We start from the raw sequence: 13,187 nt of genomic DNA, 5'->3' as shown, positions 1-13,187 counted from the left end.
CACGCGCCAACAGTGTTTTCCAGTTCAACCTGCTGCTTTATTTCTTTTCTAAAAGTACATCGTCCCCTCTCACTCTCCTAGGTTAGATGTACTGAGGGTTTTTTGGTTTTTTTTTTTGTCTTTCGTAAAGTAGGTTCTTCATTAATCTGTTTGCCTTAAGCTGCTTAAAAATAATCATTGGCTGCATCAGGAGCTGAGCGTTTTAAAAAAAAAAAACAAACAAACCTCACATCCCTCCTAAATCCTACAGTTTTGAATTTCTTGAATGTCTGGAACTGGCATTTGTGCTTAACGTCCTATGGAAGGACGACATCCCTGCATTCTCCATGTGCTCAACAGCACAAGTTTGGGTTCATGAAGAAAGTTAGGTGGTTTTTTCCATTTTGTGATTTTACTGCCTTCTGCTGGTCAAAAATGATCAGCCTGAGTTTAATTTTTTTATAATCAGCACATGATTATAGCACATGACCTAAAATTAAGCTTCAGTACAGATAGCCGCAATAGATGTTTCATGTATTTCATGTTGGGTTTTGTTACGTAATCTCATGGCTATAATATATTTCACGTAGTAGGGTCGATTGGTAAAGAGGATCTTAGGTATTGATGTGCAAAGCAGACACCACCTTGGTTCAAAGGTCTAGCTATTGTCTTGAAGTGGGGATGTAGGAGATCACCTTTCTAATCCCTCCCCTGCCTTTCAGCTCACTGCTTGCTAACAGCACTTCGTTTTGGTGTTCCTATAAATTAGTGAGCACAATCCTCATCTCTTTTAGGAATCCTTCAGACTCTAGCAGCAAGCATCTCTCTATAGCAGAGTTACAGTAATAACACTAACATGATAAAATTTAAAAAATGCTGAAGAATGGTCACATGTAGTTACTGTTCCTTTTCAAAACTGGAAAGGAGGGGTAATACACAGAAAGTGGCACGCACACCATCTATGTCTTTATATTCCAAGAAAAGATGAAGATTTAAAAATAAAAACCATGTTGCTGTTTGTACTAATCTCATGAAGGACTGTGGCCCCACAATAGCGGGTAATCTGTCAGTGCGGAAGGAAGCAGGCCTCCTGCCTTCGGAATTCTATGACCTGTTTTAGGAATAATAGTTCTTTAAAATTTCATCTTTGCTTTTATTCTCAAAGGCAAAGATGAATGTGCTTGTCTGTTTGTGTATGGTCTCGAATATTGAGAGCTGAGTAGCTAACGTGGCTTGGATTTGGCTAAATGTTGAACAAAGAATTATTCCGTTGATCAAATGAAATGGCTATTCCCTTGCCTGAAATTAGTTGCCTGCACCTTCCTGCTCAGAAATTTAATAACCATGCCTTGATTTGATAGGCCACACAATATGCCATCTGGATATACATTGTAAATCCCTCAGGCAATCAGGTTATGAGAATGAAGATATTTATTTTCTGCTTTTTGCATCAGTCAGATCATGCAAAATAAAGCTTTGATTGCAAAATAATTACTCAGGCAACCATAAATAACTATCTGTAAAGAGAGAGTTTTCTTCACATTCACTAATTCCTATTTCTGTAGGAAAGATTTGCAGAGGGAGTGGGAGAGAACATATTGCATTCAACAAACTTCTAACAAATGTCACAGAGTTTACACTTCCAACATTTTAATGGCATAAAGGCTACGCAAACCATCTTTGAGCTCTATTTGTGCTAAATTAATATGGTACTAGTAAGGAAATATCTAAATCTGTGTTCATGGAAAATATAATTTGTCTTTGTTTTTTTTAATAGGTAAACCAAGCGGGTAACAGCAAGTGGCAATGCCAAGAAGACTAAAAATTAGAGAGGATACTCTCTGCTTTATGGATCTTGGAGGTATCTCCGTTACACAACGTTAACACAACATTTACCCACCAAATAACTGCAGAATGGTAAGATAATAGAATCATAGAATTGTTTAGGTTGGAAAAGACCTTTAAGATCATCGAGTCCAACCGTCAACCCACTACCACCATGCCCACTAAACCATGTCCTGAAACACTGAACTGCTGGGCAGTCAGGGGAATGAAGCTTCTAGTCCTGTATCTGCCACTAGCCTACTAGATTGCCTCTGGGAAGTCATCTAAGCATTCATCAATAATCTGCAATATATTTAGAAAAGCCCATTAAACATTTGGCTGAAAGTATGTGCTTTCCAAAACACCCGTTTGTCTGTTGTCTAAACAGAGCAGATCTGGGGTTAAGGAGCCATAGGGAAGGGAATTTTTCCTAATTTATTTTTGCTTTCATTTCCTAGGGAAGTAAGCCATCTCTGATCTGTTTCCCTCTGGAAAGTTTTGAAACTGCTCAGCAATTTAATCAAGTCTGCAGAGCCTCAGAGATACTAAATACCTCCAGTTTTTGTGGAAATAGCTGCTCAGGTAAAGAGAGACCCTGGAATAGGATAAAGGGAGAACAATGGAATCCTGGCTGTGTTAATTCTGCTGCTCACAGAACTACTTGTTAAAATAGGTTACAACAAGGTTGCTCCCACCCATTTAAGAACAGAAAACCTCAGATGTGCTTGTGGAAGGGTTGCTTGCGCTTAGCAACACTACTGGAAATAGAATGGTTAGATAAATGATACAGAACTTTATAAAGATGAGAAGCATTATTGATGAAAAACTAAAAGCTGTGACAACTATTTTGTCTCTGAAGCAAACCCGTTACTCCAGAACGTCATGGGTTTCGCAAAGAAGTTGGGATCTTCAAGGTTAATAGTCAATGCATGCACACTGTAAAGCAACGACGTAGCATGTACGCTTGAGGGATCCTTTCAGGGAACAAAGGATTCTCCCAGGTTGCTTCTTGAGATGTTCCCACCTGCATGCACAGACTCTGACTACGCCGTCTGCTGAGGGTGGCCCTGAGGTCCTTCTCCAGACTAGACTCACCTGTCTACCCAAGTGTGAATCTGCTCACGTGTGCCTGGTATGTCAATCTCCCTGTGGAAGCAACTGTGGCAGTAATTTGTGCACCATCCTTTCAAGCAGTAATGCAGGATGAAAGAGACAGAGTGAGCATACCCCTCACTAGATTGCTGTTGAGGTGTTTGTCTCCGCTGATTCAGCCAGCACGCTTCTGCTCGTACCACTCACTCCATCCAAAACCAGATTTTCTTACTCTATCCCAGGATTAGGCTAGGGACGAGGAGGATCCAGTAGGATACCCCTAAGAATCTGTGCCAAGGCTACCCTTAATTTAAGATCTTAGTTAAATATCTGGAAGAGAAGATAAAGAGCGCATTAGTGGCATTTACAGAGTATTAAGCTGGGAGAGATTGAAAGCTGTATTCAGGGTAGAAACATAAACTACCTGAAAATGATAAACATGAGCAGAAATAAATGGAAGCTCAGTTGGGAAGACTGTGAGTCCTTATCTGAGGTGATTTAAGTTCCTTGAACTCATCTATTAAAATGAAGAAATCTGAAAGTAATAATGCCAGGAGTCAAAGAATAAAGGCAAAAATGAAGCAGACATCAAATACCGCTGTATGAAGAAGGCTGCAGAAAGGCTAGTGTAGTTGAGGATTCGAATTTTCATTTCGCCCTCAAAAGGAACTTTTCCTGCTGTAGAAGTATGAGTCTGGCCACCATTCCTGCCACTGTGTCTGCTGGTCTCCCCAGCTGTACCACCTAAAATAGTGGAGGTAAGTCCAAGAGAAAGGGAGGAACCAGACACCACTGCTGCTTCCCCCATTTTCAAATAGCAGCGGTGCCTGGAACTGCCGTGCTTCTGCCTGGGAGAGGAAGCATGATCCTCCTGTGGGTCAGGCTCGCGGGCTGGGAGATTCCGCTCTGGGCAGAATGTTTTACACACAGCTGTTTTGCTTCATGCAGTAGTTGATACGATTTGATTTGGTATCCAGAACTACAAAGTATCTCCCTTCCAGCTGTAAGGATCCCCTGTGATCTTCTGATGTCTGGGGTGAAGAACACCATTCCCTGTAAAAGTGGTCTTTGAAACGCTGTACTCGGGGCACCTTGGCTCTGCTTCCAGCTCTGCTGTCATTAGCTTGTGCTATGCCTGGCTTGAGCCATCTATAAAAGAAATAACGTGGTTGTGAGGGATGTAGTGAAGGCTGCAGGCACTCAGAGAGTCCTCACTCCTTTACTCTCCTAGTTTCTCATTCGCCCAGCAGAAACTGGGCATTGGGCAAACGAGGCTGCTCCTTCTTGCTCTGAGAACACCAGCATCTTCAGTCTTGCCTTACATGTCTTGAGAAGATAATTATGCTTGTACGGTTTACATTACCCATGTGTAGTTCCTTATCTTTGAAGGAATTATTTGCAGAGAGGGGCAGAGAGGATTTGGCCCTTAATGAATTCAATTCGTTTCACTTAGCTGCCAGTAGATGGCTCTCTGAATTTGCAGTCCCTTATTTACTACATTGTTTGTTGAATTATGTTGGACACATTTTCACTGGAAACTGTTTTCAGTGTGTTGGCTTTGAGGAAGTTTACGTAAGAAGAACAAGGAAGCAATGGACTGGGTAAATAGACTGCTAACAAACAAGACACAGGATCGGTTCGCTTTTTGCAAAATGTTTTACGGCTACAATCCAAAAGATTTTTCTTGTTCAGGGCCTAATCTTATAATTATCAGGCTCAATGAGTTACATCTGTGTTTGCAGGATGCATTTACCAAATTTGATTATAACCGAGTAAAATTCATTCTCAATAAAAAAAAGCATTTTAGTCAGGTGTTTTAAAGGATGCCTGTGGTTTATGGACAGGTACCCTAGTAATTTGGTTGAAATGCTTCTTTGTTCGCACCCCATCAGTGTGAGAGATGTTGTTTCACGGATACATGTGTGTTAACAGAGCACTGTGTCTAGGCCACGAACTTCAGATAGGTGCTTAGCCCAAATACAGCTCGCAGATGTAGACTCAGCTGTTAGTTCCTCACCTTTTTGTTACGTGGTTTATCAGCGAAGACAAAAAGGTGACTTTCAACATGATGGTCCATGTTTTGACAAATTGCTGGGCTTTTCCCCCAGCCCCCAAATTAGCAAGGTAACTAGAAGGGAAATGCAGCAGCTACAGTGGAGACCCATCACCTTTCACAGTGTCCTTCAACTCCCAGTGAGGTATATGCTCAGTCTTTGTCCTGCTGGAGTACTAATGCATCCATGACAAGTGAGGATCAGTCCCCAGCTTCTCAGAGACCACTTACCCGGAGCAGCAGATGCTTATTGATGATGGCTGCATAAATCAGCTAACTCCTTTTTGGAGGTAGTGATGTCTTTCAAAGGCTGATGCATTCTACCGTTGGAATCTGGTGTAGAACAAGCTAGGTTCCTTATTTGCTTTCTAAAACATGATGAAGCATTACAATGTGTTAAGGCAGAGTAACTATTCAGTATCCTCATAATGCTGATAAAGTTCCAGGTTTTAAATTGGTTAGTAGAAATAGGTAGCCTCTATCAAAACAATAATTTAAATTAAGGTGGGCTGTATGGAGGTATTAATTGCAGAGTACACAGTCCCTCCGCTGAAGTTAGTCTTGATTTGTCTTCACCCTCATTCTGAGATACCAGTCACCCTTGAGGACAATACATAGGCACAAACAACTTTGGAAAAATAAGCAGCCTAACACTACAAATATATCATCAACTGCATACAATTTCACCCTAATTTAAAAGAAAATAGTTCCATTTTCTACTGCAGATAAAATTTACCACAAAATGGTTGTTTTTTAATTGGAGGAAGCTGCTAGTTCCTAAAGAGATGCCTGATTTTTTTTTGCAGACTGAAATTCCACGTAACAGGTCTCCGTCCAGTTGGTCACATTCTCCTCTTTGCAAAGCATGAGTTTGTTTCTTCAGACAAAACGTTTCCTTCAATTAATTCACTTTTAAGACGAGAAAACAAGAGGCAGAAAGGTTATGTGACTCGCAGTGCCTGTCAGTGGCAGCACTCACCTTAGTACTCGAAATAACGCAGTGATGCCACAACATCAATCATACTGACTTGCCAGCGATATGGAGGCAGGATTTGTTGATACCATGAATTTTAGTGTTTGGCATTATTGGATTTATAATGGTAAAAGACTGCAATTTTTTTTCCTCATATTTCTTCATTTTTTCCTTGACTTCTTTTGGTTAATGCTCCACGCACTGCAAAATTTTGAGTCAATCTACAGAAGCTCTTGGTTCACTTTACAAGGTCATGTGTACATTTCTACCAACCTCAGTGATCTCTTACTATTTAAAGTCATTGGCATTGACTTTGTAGACTTTTGCTGGGCTGTTACTGTCTGAAAAGTAATGAGGAATCTTTGTTATTTTTCTGAAATGCAGTTGTTGATGTTGATTCTTAATTGAGGGATTTTGTTCATATTTAGACCAACTATATGGAGAAGGCCTATTTATCTGCAAAGCAATACCCTCCCATTGAGAGCACATAATATATACTGTATTTGATAGAGATCTATTTTATATCCATTTTGTATATTTGAATTGAAAATACATATATTTTGTATTTTTGTACATAGATGTTCCACATTAGATAGGGTGGTTAGGGTTTTTTTTTCATCTCTGTTGATACTTCTGTACATTTATATGCTTCAACAAGATGAATTACAAATCATTCATAAAGAGGTGGGCTCCTGTCCCCTGCTCCATTTTAGCTTTGTAGCCTACTTGCAGGGATGATCTGCAATTAGTGCAAAGGCCCTTCACTGTCAAGGAGAGGCTATTGCGTTAATTTAAAGCTCAATTGCTCCCAGTCACTGTCCTACTCTTCCAGCGAGGCTGTGGCCTCTCTGGCAAGGGTGGCAGAGCAGGATGTGTGTCCCCACCTCAGCTGGCAGTTTCAAACTCTGGTATCCACACAGAGACTTCCCTTCCTCGCACTTTCAAATGTCAGAGCACATCTGTCAGGCGCAGCTGAGGTGCAGGCACGTCTCATCCGACTGCCCTTCGCGTCGGTCGCCTCCAGCACAGAGGTGGGTGGACGGCTGGAATCAAGTCTGCCAGAGCTCATCTGGCCAAGCTCTAAGCTGCAGAAAAAGTCGGTGAAGAGCAGGGCACTGACAGATGAGCAAAGGTGACATCAGAACTCAGCAACTAGTTACCTCAAGCCCTTGTGCTACAGACTTTGGAGATGGAGGAAGCAGCTGACATATGGCTCAGACGCCTGTGCAGGGTGAGGCAGGCACTATGGGTGGTGGGTGGCTGTTTCAAGCTAAGCCATTCCTGCTCATCAGACGGAGACCTAAAGCCGCCCGTGTCATTACTGCATTTTGAAGTGTACCCTTGGTACTGAGCCAACTTTACGCGTCCCACAACTTAATCTAGTTCTTCTGTCTGTGACAGGAAGGGAAAATGAAACCTAAAATCCAAGAGGTCTCTTGATGGACCTTGGATAGCTCTGTATGTCAGGGCTTCTGGGGCTGGACTGCTCTTTGCACCTTCTGGCGGAGATAAGAATTTCCCTTTTCATAAACACGGGATTTGCAGTTTCGGTGTGAAAGAGTTAGGCAGTGATGTTTTCCCACAAGGCAGGACTAAATTAGCCCTCCCGCATCTCAGACTGATGCCATTTTGGAAAGGAAATTCCATACGGGATGGGGGATGGGAGAGAGGAAACATTTCTGGTGGTCCCTCATGCTTAGGTCTGTTCTTGTAAGCACGCACACTGTGTACGAGAATTTATTCTTAGAATCGTAGAAGGGTTTGGTTTGGGAGGGACCTTTTAAAGATCATCTAGTTCCAACCCCCCTGCCAGGGACAGCGACATCCATCACTAGACCAGGTCTCTCAAAGCCAACCCAACCTTGAACGCTTCCAGGGATGGGGCATCCACAACTTAGGTGGATGTATGAAGGTAAATAGCTCATTGGCTTACCCTGTCCATTCTGTGTGATGGACTTGCCCTGTGTGCAGTTCTACGCGCAGGCAGTAATTCAAGAGCAAAAGTCTTTGCCCTGGCAGACGTTTGTGGGATATTTTCTCCCCATCCCCCTTGGAGAAGAGCAGCCCTTTCTCAGTGGCATACAATAGGTCTTTGCTTTACAGTATCTCCATCTGTATGCACGTGTGTGCGTGCATCTGTGTAACGCATGACAGCACATTTCTGTAGCGGGCCATAATCGTATCCACATGGGATTCGCTTTAGGTATGCACAGAGTCTGATTGACTCCAGTGCGATTACTCACATATGTATATATTTGCAGATTTCGGGGCCTGCCATTCCCTGAGTAAACACATACAAACAGAAAAGCAGAGAAATTACATGCAGCTGGAAATCAGTGGCTTCTGCTAGTGGAAAAATTGGTATACTCAGATTGCAGTCGCAATGTGCTAGAAACATTCACACAATGCAAACAGATGGAATCGGATGAATTAACACTCGCTACTTTTGGACACTTCCTGGATTTCTATTAATAGTTCTCTGGTTTAGATTAATGCACAGCATATGTCGTGTAACACTGACTTTGAATTATCTGCTAGAATGTGTCCTAGGCTCAATCTTTTTTTGAAGTCCCAAAATAGTTTTTAACTCCCCACCCCCTACCTCCTCTTCCCATTAGGATGAGCATTTACACGTTTATGGAGGGACTGGTAGTAATGACCTGTTTGGGTGGAACGATGGTCGTTACACTATCCCGTCCATCTTGTAGATCCCCATTAGGGACAATTTTTAGCCTTTCTGAAGGAAAAGTTGGCCCCATACAGGGTTATGATCGACCGAGAGCCCCGTCTCGCCCCCGCAGGCACGCGCGGCGTCCGGGAGCGCGGTCATCAGTGGCGTCCCTCGGTGCCACGCCGGCCCCGGGGGTCTGGGTGGCCAAGGGACCCGGCCACGCCACGCAGACGCGTGACAGCCCCGAGCCGTGGAACAGCCGCAGCCCGGCGCTTCCAAGGGTCAGCACACACGAGACCCCCGGCCGCGGTTGCGAGCTGAGGCCTCCGCTGCCCGCAGCCTCCAGCCGGGCTCTGCGGGTCTCGCTCCCACAGATGCTGGCTGGTGGCGAGGCGGGCCAAGAGCCATTTTCCCTCCCCGCCAGCGGGTCTTCCATTATCGCCAGTAATAACCCCAACCCCCCCCCCCCCCGTTTTTAAACGGGGATAAAGCGGCACCGCGGGCGAGCTGAACAACCGAACGCGCTCTCCTCCCGCCCCACGCCGGGGACGGGACGCGCTCGGCGAAGCCCGCCCGCGCCCTGGGGGACGGAGGCCGGATCGCTGCCGGTGCGGGTCCCGGACCGGCCGCCCCAACCGAGGGACGGGGCAGGGGAACGGCGACGGTCACTCCCCGCCGCGGCCGCCCGCCCCGCCGTATGTCTGCGAGGAGCGGCCCCTCGCACGGCGAAGGGGGAGGAGGCGGGCGAGCGCCGAGGGTGGGAGCTGGGCCGGGTGCGCGCCTCCGCGGAGCATTACGGCGCCCGTTCCCGGCTCCTCGGCTCCGCCAGCCCTGAGGAGCGGCCGCGCGGAGCCCCGGCAGCGCGGCCATGGCCGAGCGCCGCGCCTTCGCCCAGAAGATCAGCAGGTAGCGCGGCCGACGAGCGGCAGCGCCCGCGGGACGGGGCTACGGCCACACGGTCGCCGCCGTGGCAAGGGGCGGGCTGCCGGGCCGGGCCGGGCCCGGCCGGCGGGGAGCTCCTGGGGGGGGGGGGGACGGGGACGGGGACCGGTGCCGCGCCCCTGGGGGGGGGGACGACGACGAACGGGCCCGGCGCGGCCCGCGGGCGCCCGCCGCCCTCCCGGCTTTCGGGCTGCCGCTGACAGGGCGCCCGCGGCGGGCCGAGCCGGAGCCGAAGCCGGGGCCGGGGCCGGGCCGTTGCGCCGGGGCCTGCCGTGAGCAAGCCCCCGGCCGGGCCGCCGGGCAGGGTCCGCCCAGGCCGGCGCCGCGGGTCTGCCGTTCCCCCCCGTCTGCAACAAAGGGGTGGGGGATGCGGCCGGGCGTGCGTGTGTGTGTGTGTGTGTGTGTGTGTGCGCGGTGTCCGCTTCGCGCCGTGCCGCTTCCCGGGGGAAGGGGCGGGGGAGGAGGAAAAAAAAAACCAACAAAACAAAAAACCGGAGGAAAAGAGCTGTTTAATTCAGCTCTCCGTGAACAAAGGCCGGCCGGGCGCATTGTGCAGTCCCTTCTCGCCGCACAATGGGCGGCCCGGCGCTGCCGGCAGCGCGGCGAGCGTTTTCCTGCCGGTGCGGGGGTGCCGGAGCCCCGCAGCCCCTGTCCCCGGCCCGGGCTGCCCGCGGCGGGCCCGGCTGCTGGGCGCCGAGTTCGCCTTCCCTCCCCTCTAGAGCCTGCGGCGGGGACCGGCGGCCAGAGCCCGGTCCGGGCGTTGCAGCCCGTACCTGGGAGCGCCAGACCTGCCCGCTCGCTTCCTCGCTGCCTGCAAAATGGAGAAAATAGTTCCCTTCCTTTTGTGTGCGATAAGCAGCTGGTTAATGTTAGCACAGCTCCTCGGACGTGCAGAGGTGTTGGAGACTCGCAGTGTTAAACGTCCTTGTATTTTACAAAGTTTTGTTTTGTTTTGTTTTTCTTTGAAAGAGGAGTATTTATAGGAAATGGCCGGCTAACACCAGGTTTCTGCAGATCTATATTCCAAGTTAGGGATGTGGTTCCAGGTGGGAACCACCGTTTTTCTGTTTGCAGGTCTGACCAGATAGCCTTTGGTGACCCTGGTACCTCTCCTCACTGTGACTAGCAGCAGAGTGAAAGTGGGAAACATCAGTTTCGCTGGTGCTATTCAGGAGGCTGTGGACAGTAGTGAAAGGAGTATCGTTTCGGTGCCATTGAATGAGAAGACTGTAGGTACAAATAGTTGCAGTTACAGAAGCTGTGATGGAGAAGGGTCATGGACAAAGAAAAAGGAGGTCAGAGGAAAAGGCTAGGTAGGAGGTAGAGGAGTGGCATCAATCCCACCCCACTCAGGATCTGAACGCGGGTGAAAACATTGCTCCTCTCTCCTGGTTCTCTGCAAACTTTGATGTGCACCAGCCAGGGGTTAACGTGACAGATCAAGGTCTCGGGAACAGAGAGAGATGGATTTGCTGCCAGACCATTTTTCCTGGTTCTCGATTGTAGTCATAGAAATAGTCACATGAGAGACAAGTACTAGAAGGGAGAGCGTAAGAGTTCTGCAGCCCTGCCAGGAAGTTAAATAAAATGGCCCTGGGGTGACCACTGCGGGTGCTGACAACGTTTCTGCCTGCATCAGGCGCTAGCTCGGTGCACTAAGTTCATCAGGCAGTAGCATGGATGTGCCACCTTTGCGTACCTTTTGATCTAATCCGCTCGATGTGTTTTCAAACCAACCAGACGGCAGCAGTGCGTGTGTGCGGGCAGAGGTGGTCTTTTCGCCACGTCAGATTCATTTGTGGAGTTTACTGTTGATGCAGGCTGTGCCTGCAGAAGGACCCAGGTGGTCTGCAATGAGGTCAGCTCCTCCCGGAGCAGGGCTGTTGCATCTCCAACCCTTTCTTTTACGCTTGTTTCTAAGACTGCTGTATTTCTCTCTGGGATTTCCCATATTGTAGTGTTGTCTTCTGAGAAATCTCAAGTTCCTGGTTCATGGACTGCACATCCAGTGCATGAGAAGGCAAAAACTTGTGGGCAGAAGTGATGTTGTACCCAGAGGTGCCCAGACTGAGCTGTAGCCCTTCCCGTGCTGACACAGAATATGCTGCTGTGAATGCTACTATTTCAGAGGATGAGAGATTCAAGCAAGCAGCATACGGAAGTCCCAAGAGCTGTGTTGGTGGCTGCTGGAAGCCCTCCCCTGTTCCATTGTTTAAAGAAGAATAGATCCATCACATTTTCACACTCTGCCCTCCAGTTTGGCTTACTCATCGAGGTAGACGTTGCATTTGTCTTATTCACAGGAAGTAGCCATGCTGCTCTTGGTTTGCCTGATAGTGTGTAATTCAAATGGGTTTTAATTCAGATCCACAAAGGTAAATTACTTTAAGACCTACCTACCAAACAGATGCAAGCTTCTAAGCTGGTTCTTATAGTAGTGGTAGAAAAAGAAACCTGAGATCTGCTGTTCTGTTTCTTAGAAAGACCACAGATGTGGTCTTCACAGCCCTCATTTACTGCCTGTGCTTTCTTCAACCAGTGTGGTGCACCTCAAGGGTATATACAGAGCTCCAGTGTCATGTGGTGTCTGTTTATCACTACTGGAATCTTTAAATATTGGGGATAGCAGCTGTCAGTGGTTGCTACAGCAGTTTCAAAATACCTTTTTAAGACTGTCTGTTACAAGGTATCTTTCTGACTAGGTCCTGCTGCATTTTTGTTGGACCGCTTTAAACTAGAACAGATTTTTAGCCTGAACTTTGGCCGTCACATGTACTTACTAATTCTTCTTGACTCCATCAGAAGAAACTCCTGAGTTAAACTTGCTATAGTGGGTTAATAATACCTGAAATCTTGCCTGAAACTGTTAATTTTTAATTGGAAATAATTGGTAATAATTTTTTTATTAAACTCTATTGGAACATGTCCTTCTGCAGCATCACAATACTTCAGTAGCTGCATGTATGGTATCGTTTCCATCTCACTGTAAGAACAGATGCACTTCTATTTAGTACCCCTGTTCAGCTCATGTGGTGTTTGAGGGACCAGAGGAGAGTTAGCGGAAGGCAGGATCCACACCAGCAGAGATAAAGTTCACTCATTAAGATGTCTCAATAAAAAACAGTCAATACGTTGTACCAGCTAAGCTGCCTGTTCACTCTCAGCAGGGCTGGGTGTTCAGTCCTGACCAAGCCGAGTGCCGTGTCTGGTCCCTCTGGGGCTGTGCTGCACTGTCCCCATTGAGCACTCACCCCTTCATCTGTGTGTGCTTCAGATTCCCAGTTGCATTATCCCAGTACATTTTCTGGGTATAGGGCTGCTTGGCAGAGAAAAGGGACGTGGAAGCCCCACCATCGCCAAAAAGGTCAGTTCTGAGTTCCTGAATGTCCCAGTAATTGAAGCATGTTGTATCCCCACACTCCAGTTTTTCCAGGGGCAGGCAGAGGGAAAGGTGTGCAGGCTTTTTAGAGTTCAAATACAGAAAAAGAAAAAATCACCCTTTAAACATCATGCAACATACACAGTTCAGGCAAACTCACGTAGCCTTTCACGTGAGCCCCTGTCTCAGTGCTGTGTCATTGCTCTTGGACCATCCTGAGATCCAGTTACCGAGGGAATCCATAACTGCTGCTTTGGTCAGACCATCACTGTTT

General features: G+C 47.2%; 1 protein-coding gene across 13 annotated transcripts in view; it reads left to right on the top strand.

The window, feature by feature from the left end:
- Positions 1 to 9,369: 9,369 nt before the first annotated feature.
- The window catches only part of DOCK7 (dedicator of cytokinesis 7), a 110,674-nt gene continuing 106,856 nt past the window's right edge, over positions 9,370 to 13,187 (top strand). For all 13 annotated transcript variants that reach the window (XM_052802637.1, XM_052802636.1, XM_052802634.1 and 10 more), the window contains exon 1: positions 9,370 to 9,498. In XM_052802637.1, the coding sequence (XP_052658597.1) occupies positions 9,461 to 9,498 (38 nt within the window). In that variant the 5' untranslated portion in view covers positions 9,370 to 9,460. The remainder of the gene's footprint in view (positions 9,499 to 13,187) is intronic.

The sequence above is a fragment of the Harpia harpyja genome, chromosome 11 (genome assembly GCF_026419915.1).
Source record: "Harpia harpyja isolate bHarHar1 chromosome 11, bHarHar1 primary haplotype, whole genome shotgun sequence".
Taxonomy (NCBI): Eukaryota; Metazoa; Chordata; class Aves; order Accipitriformes; family Accipitridae; genus Harpia; species Harpia harpyja.
This window is presented reverse-complemented; position numbering and strand designations above follow the sequence as displayed.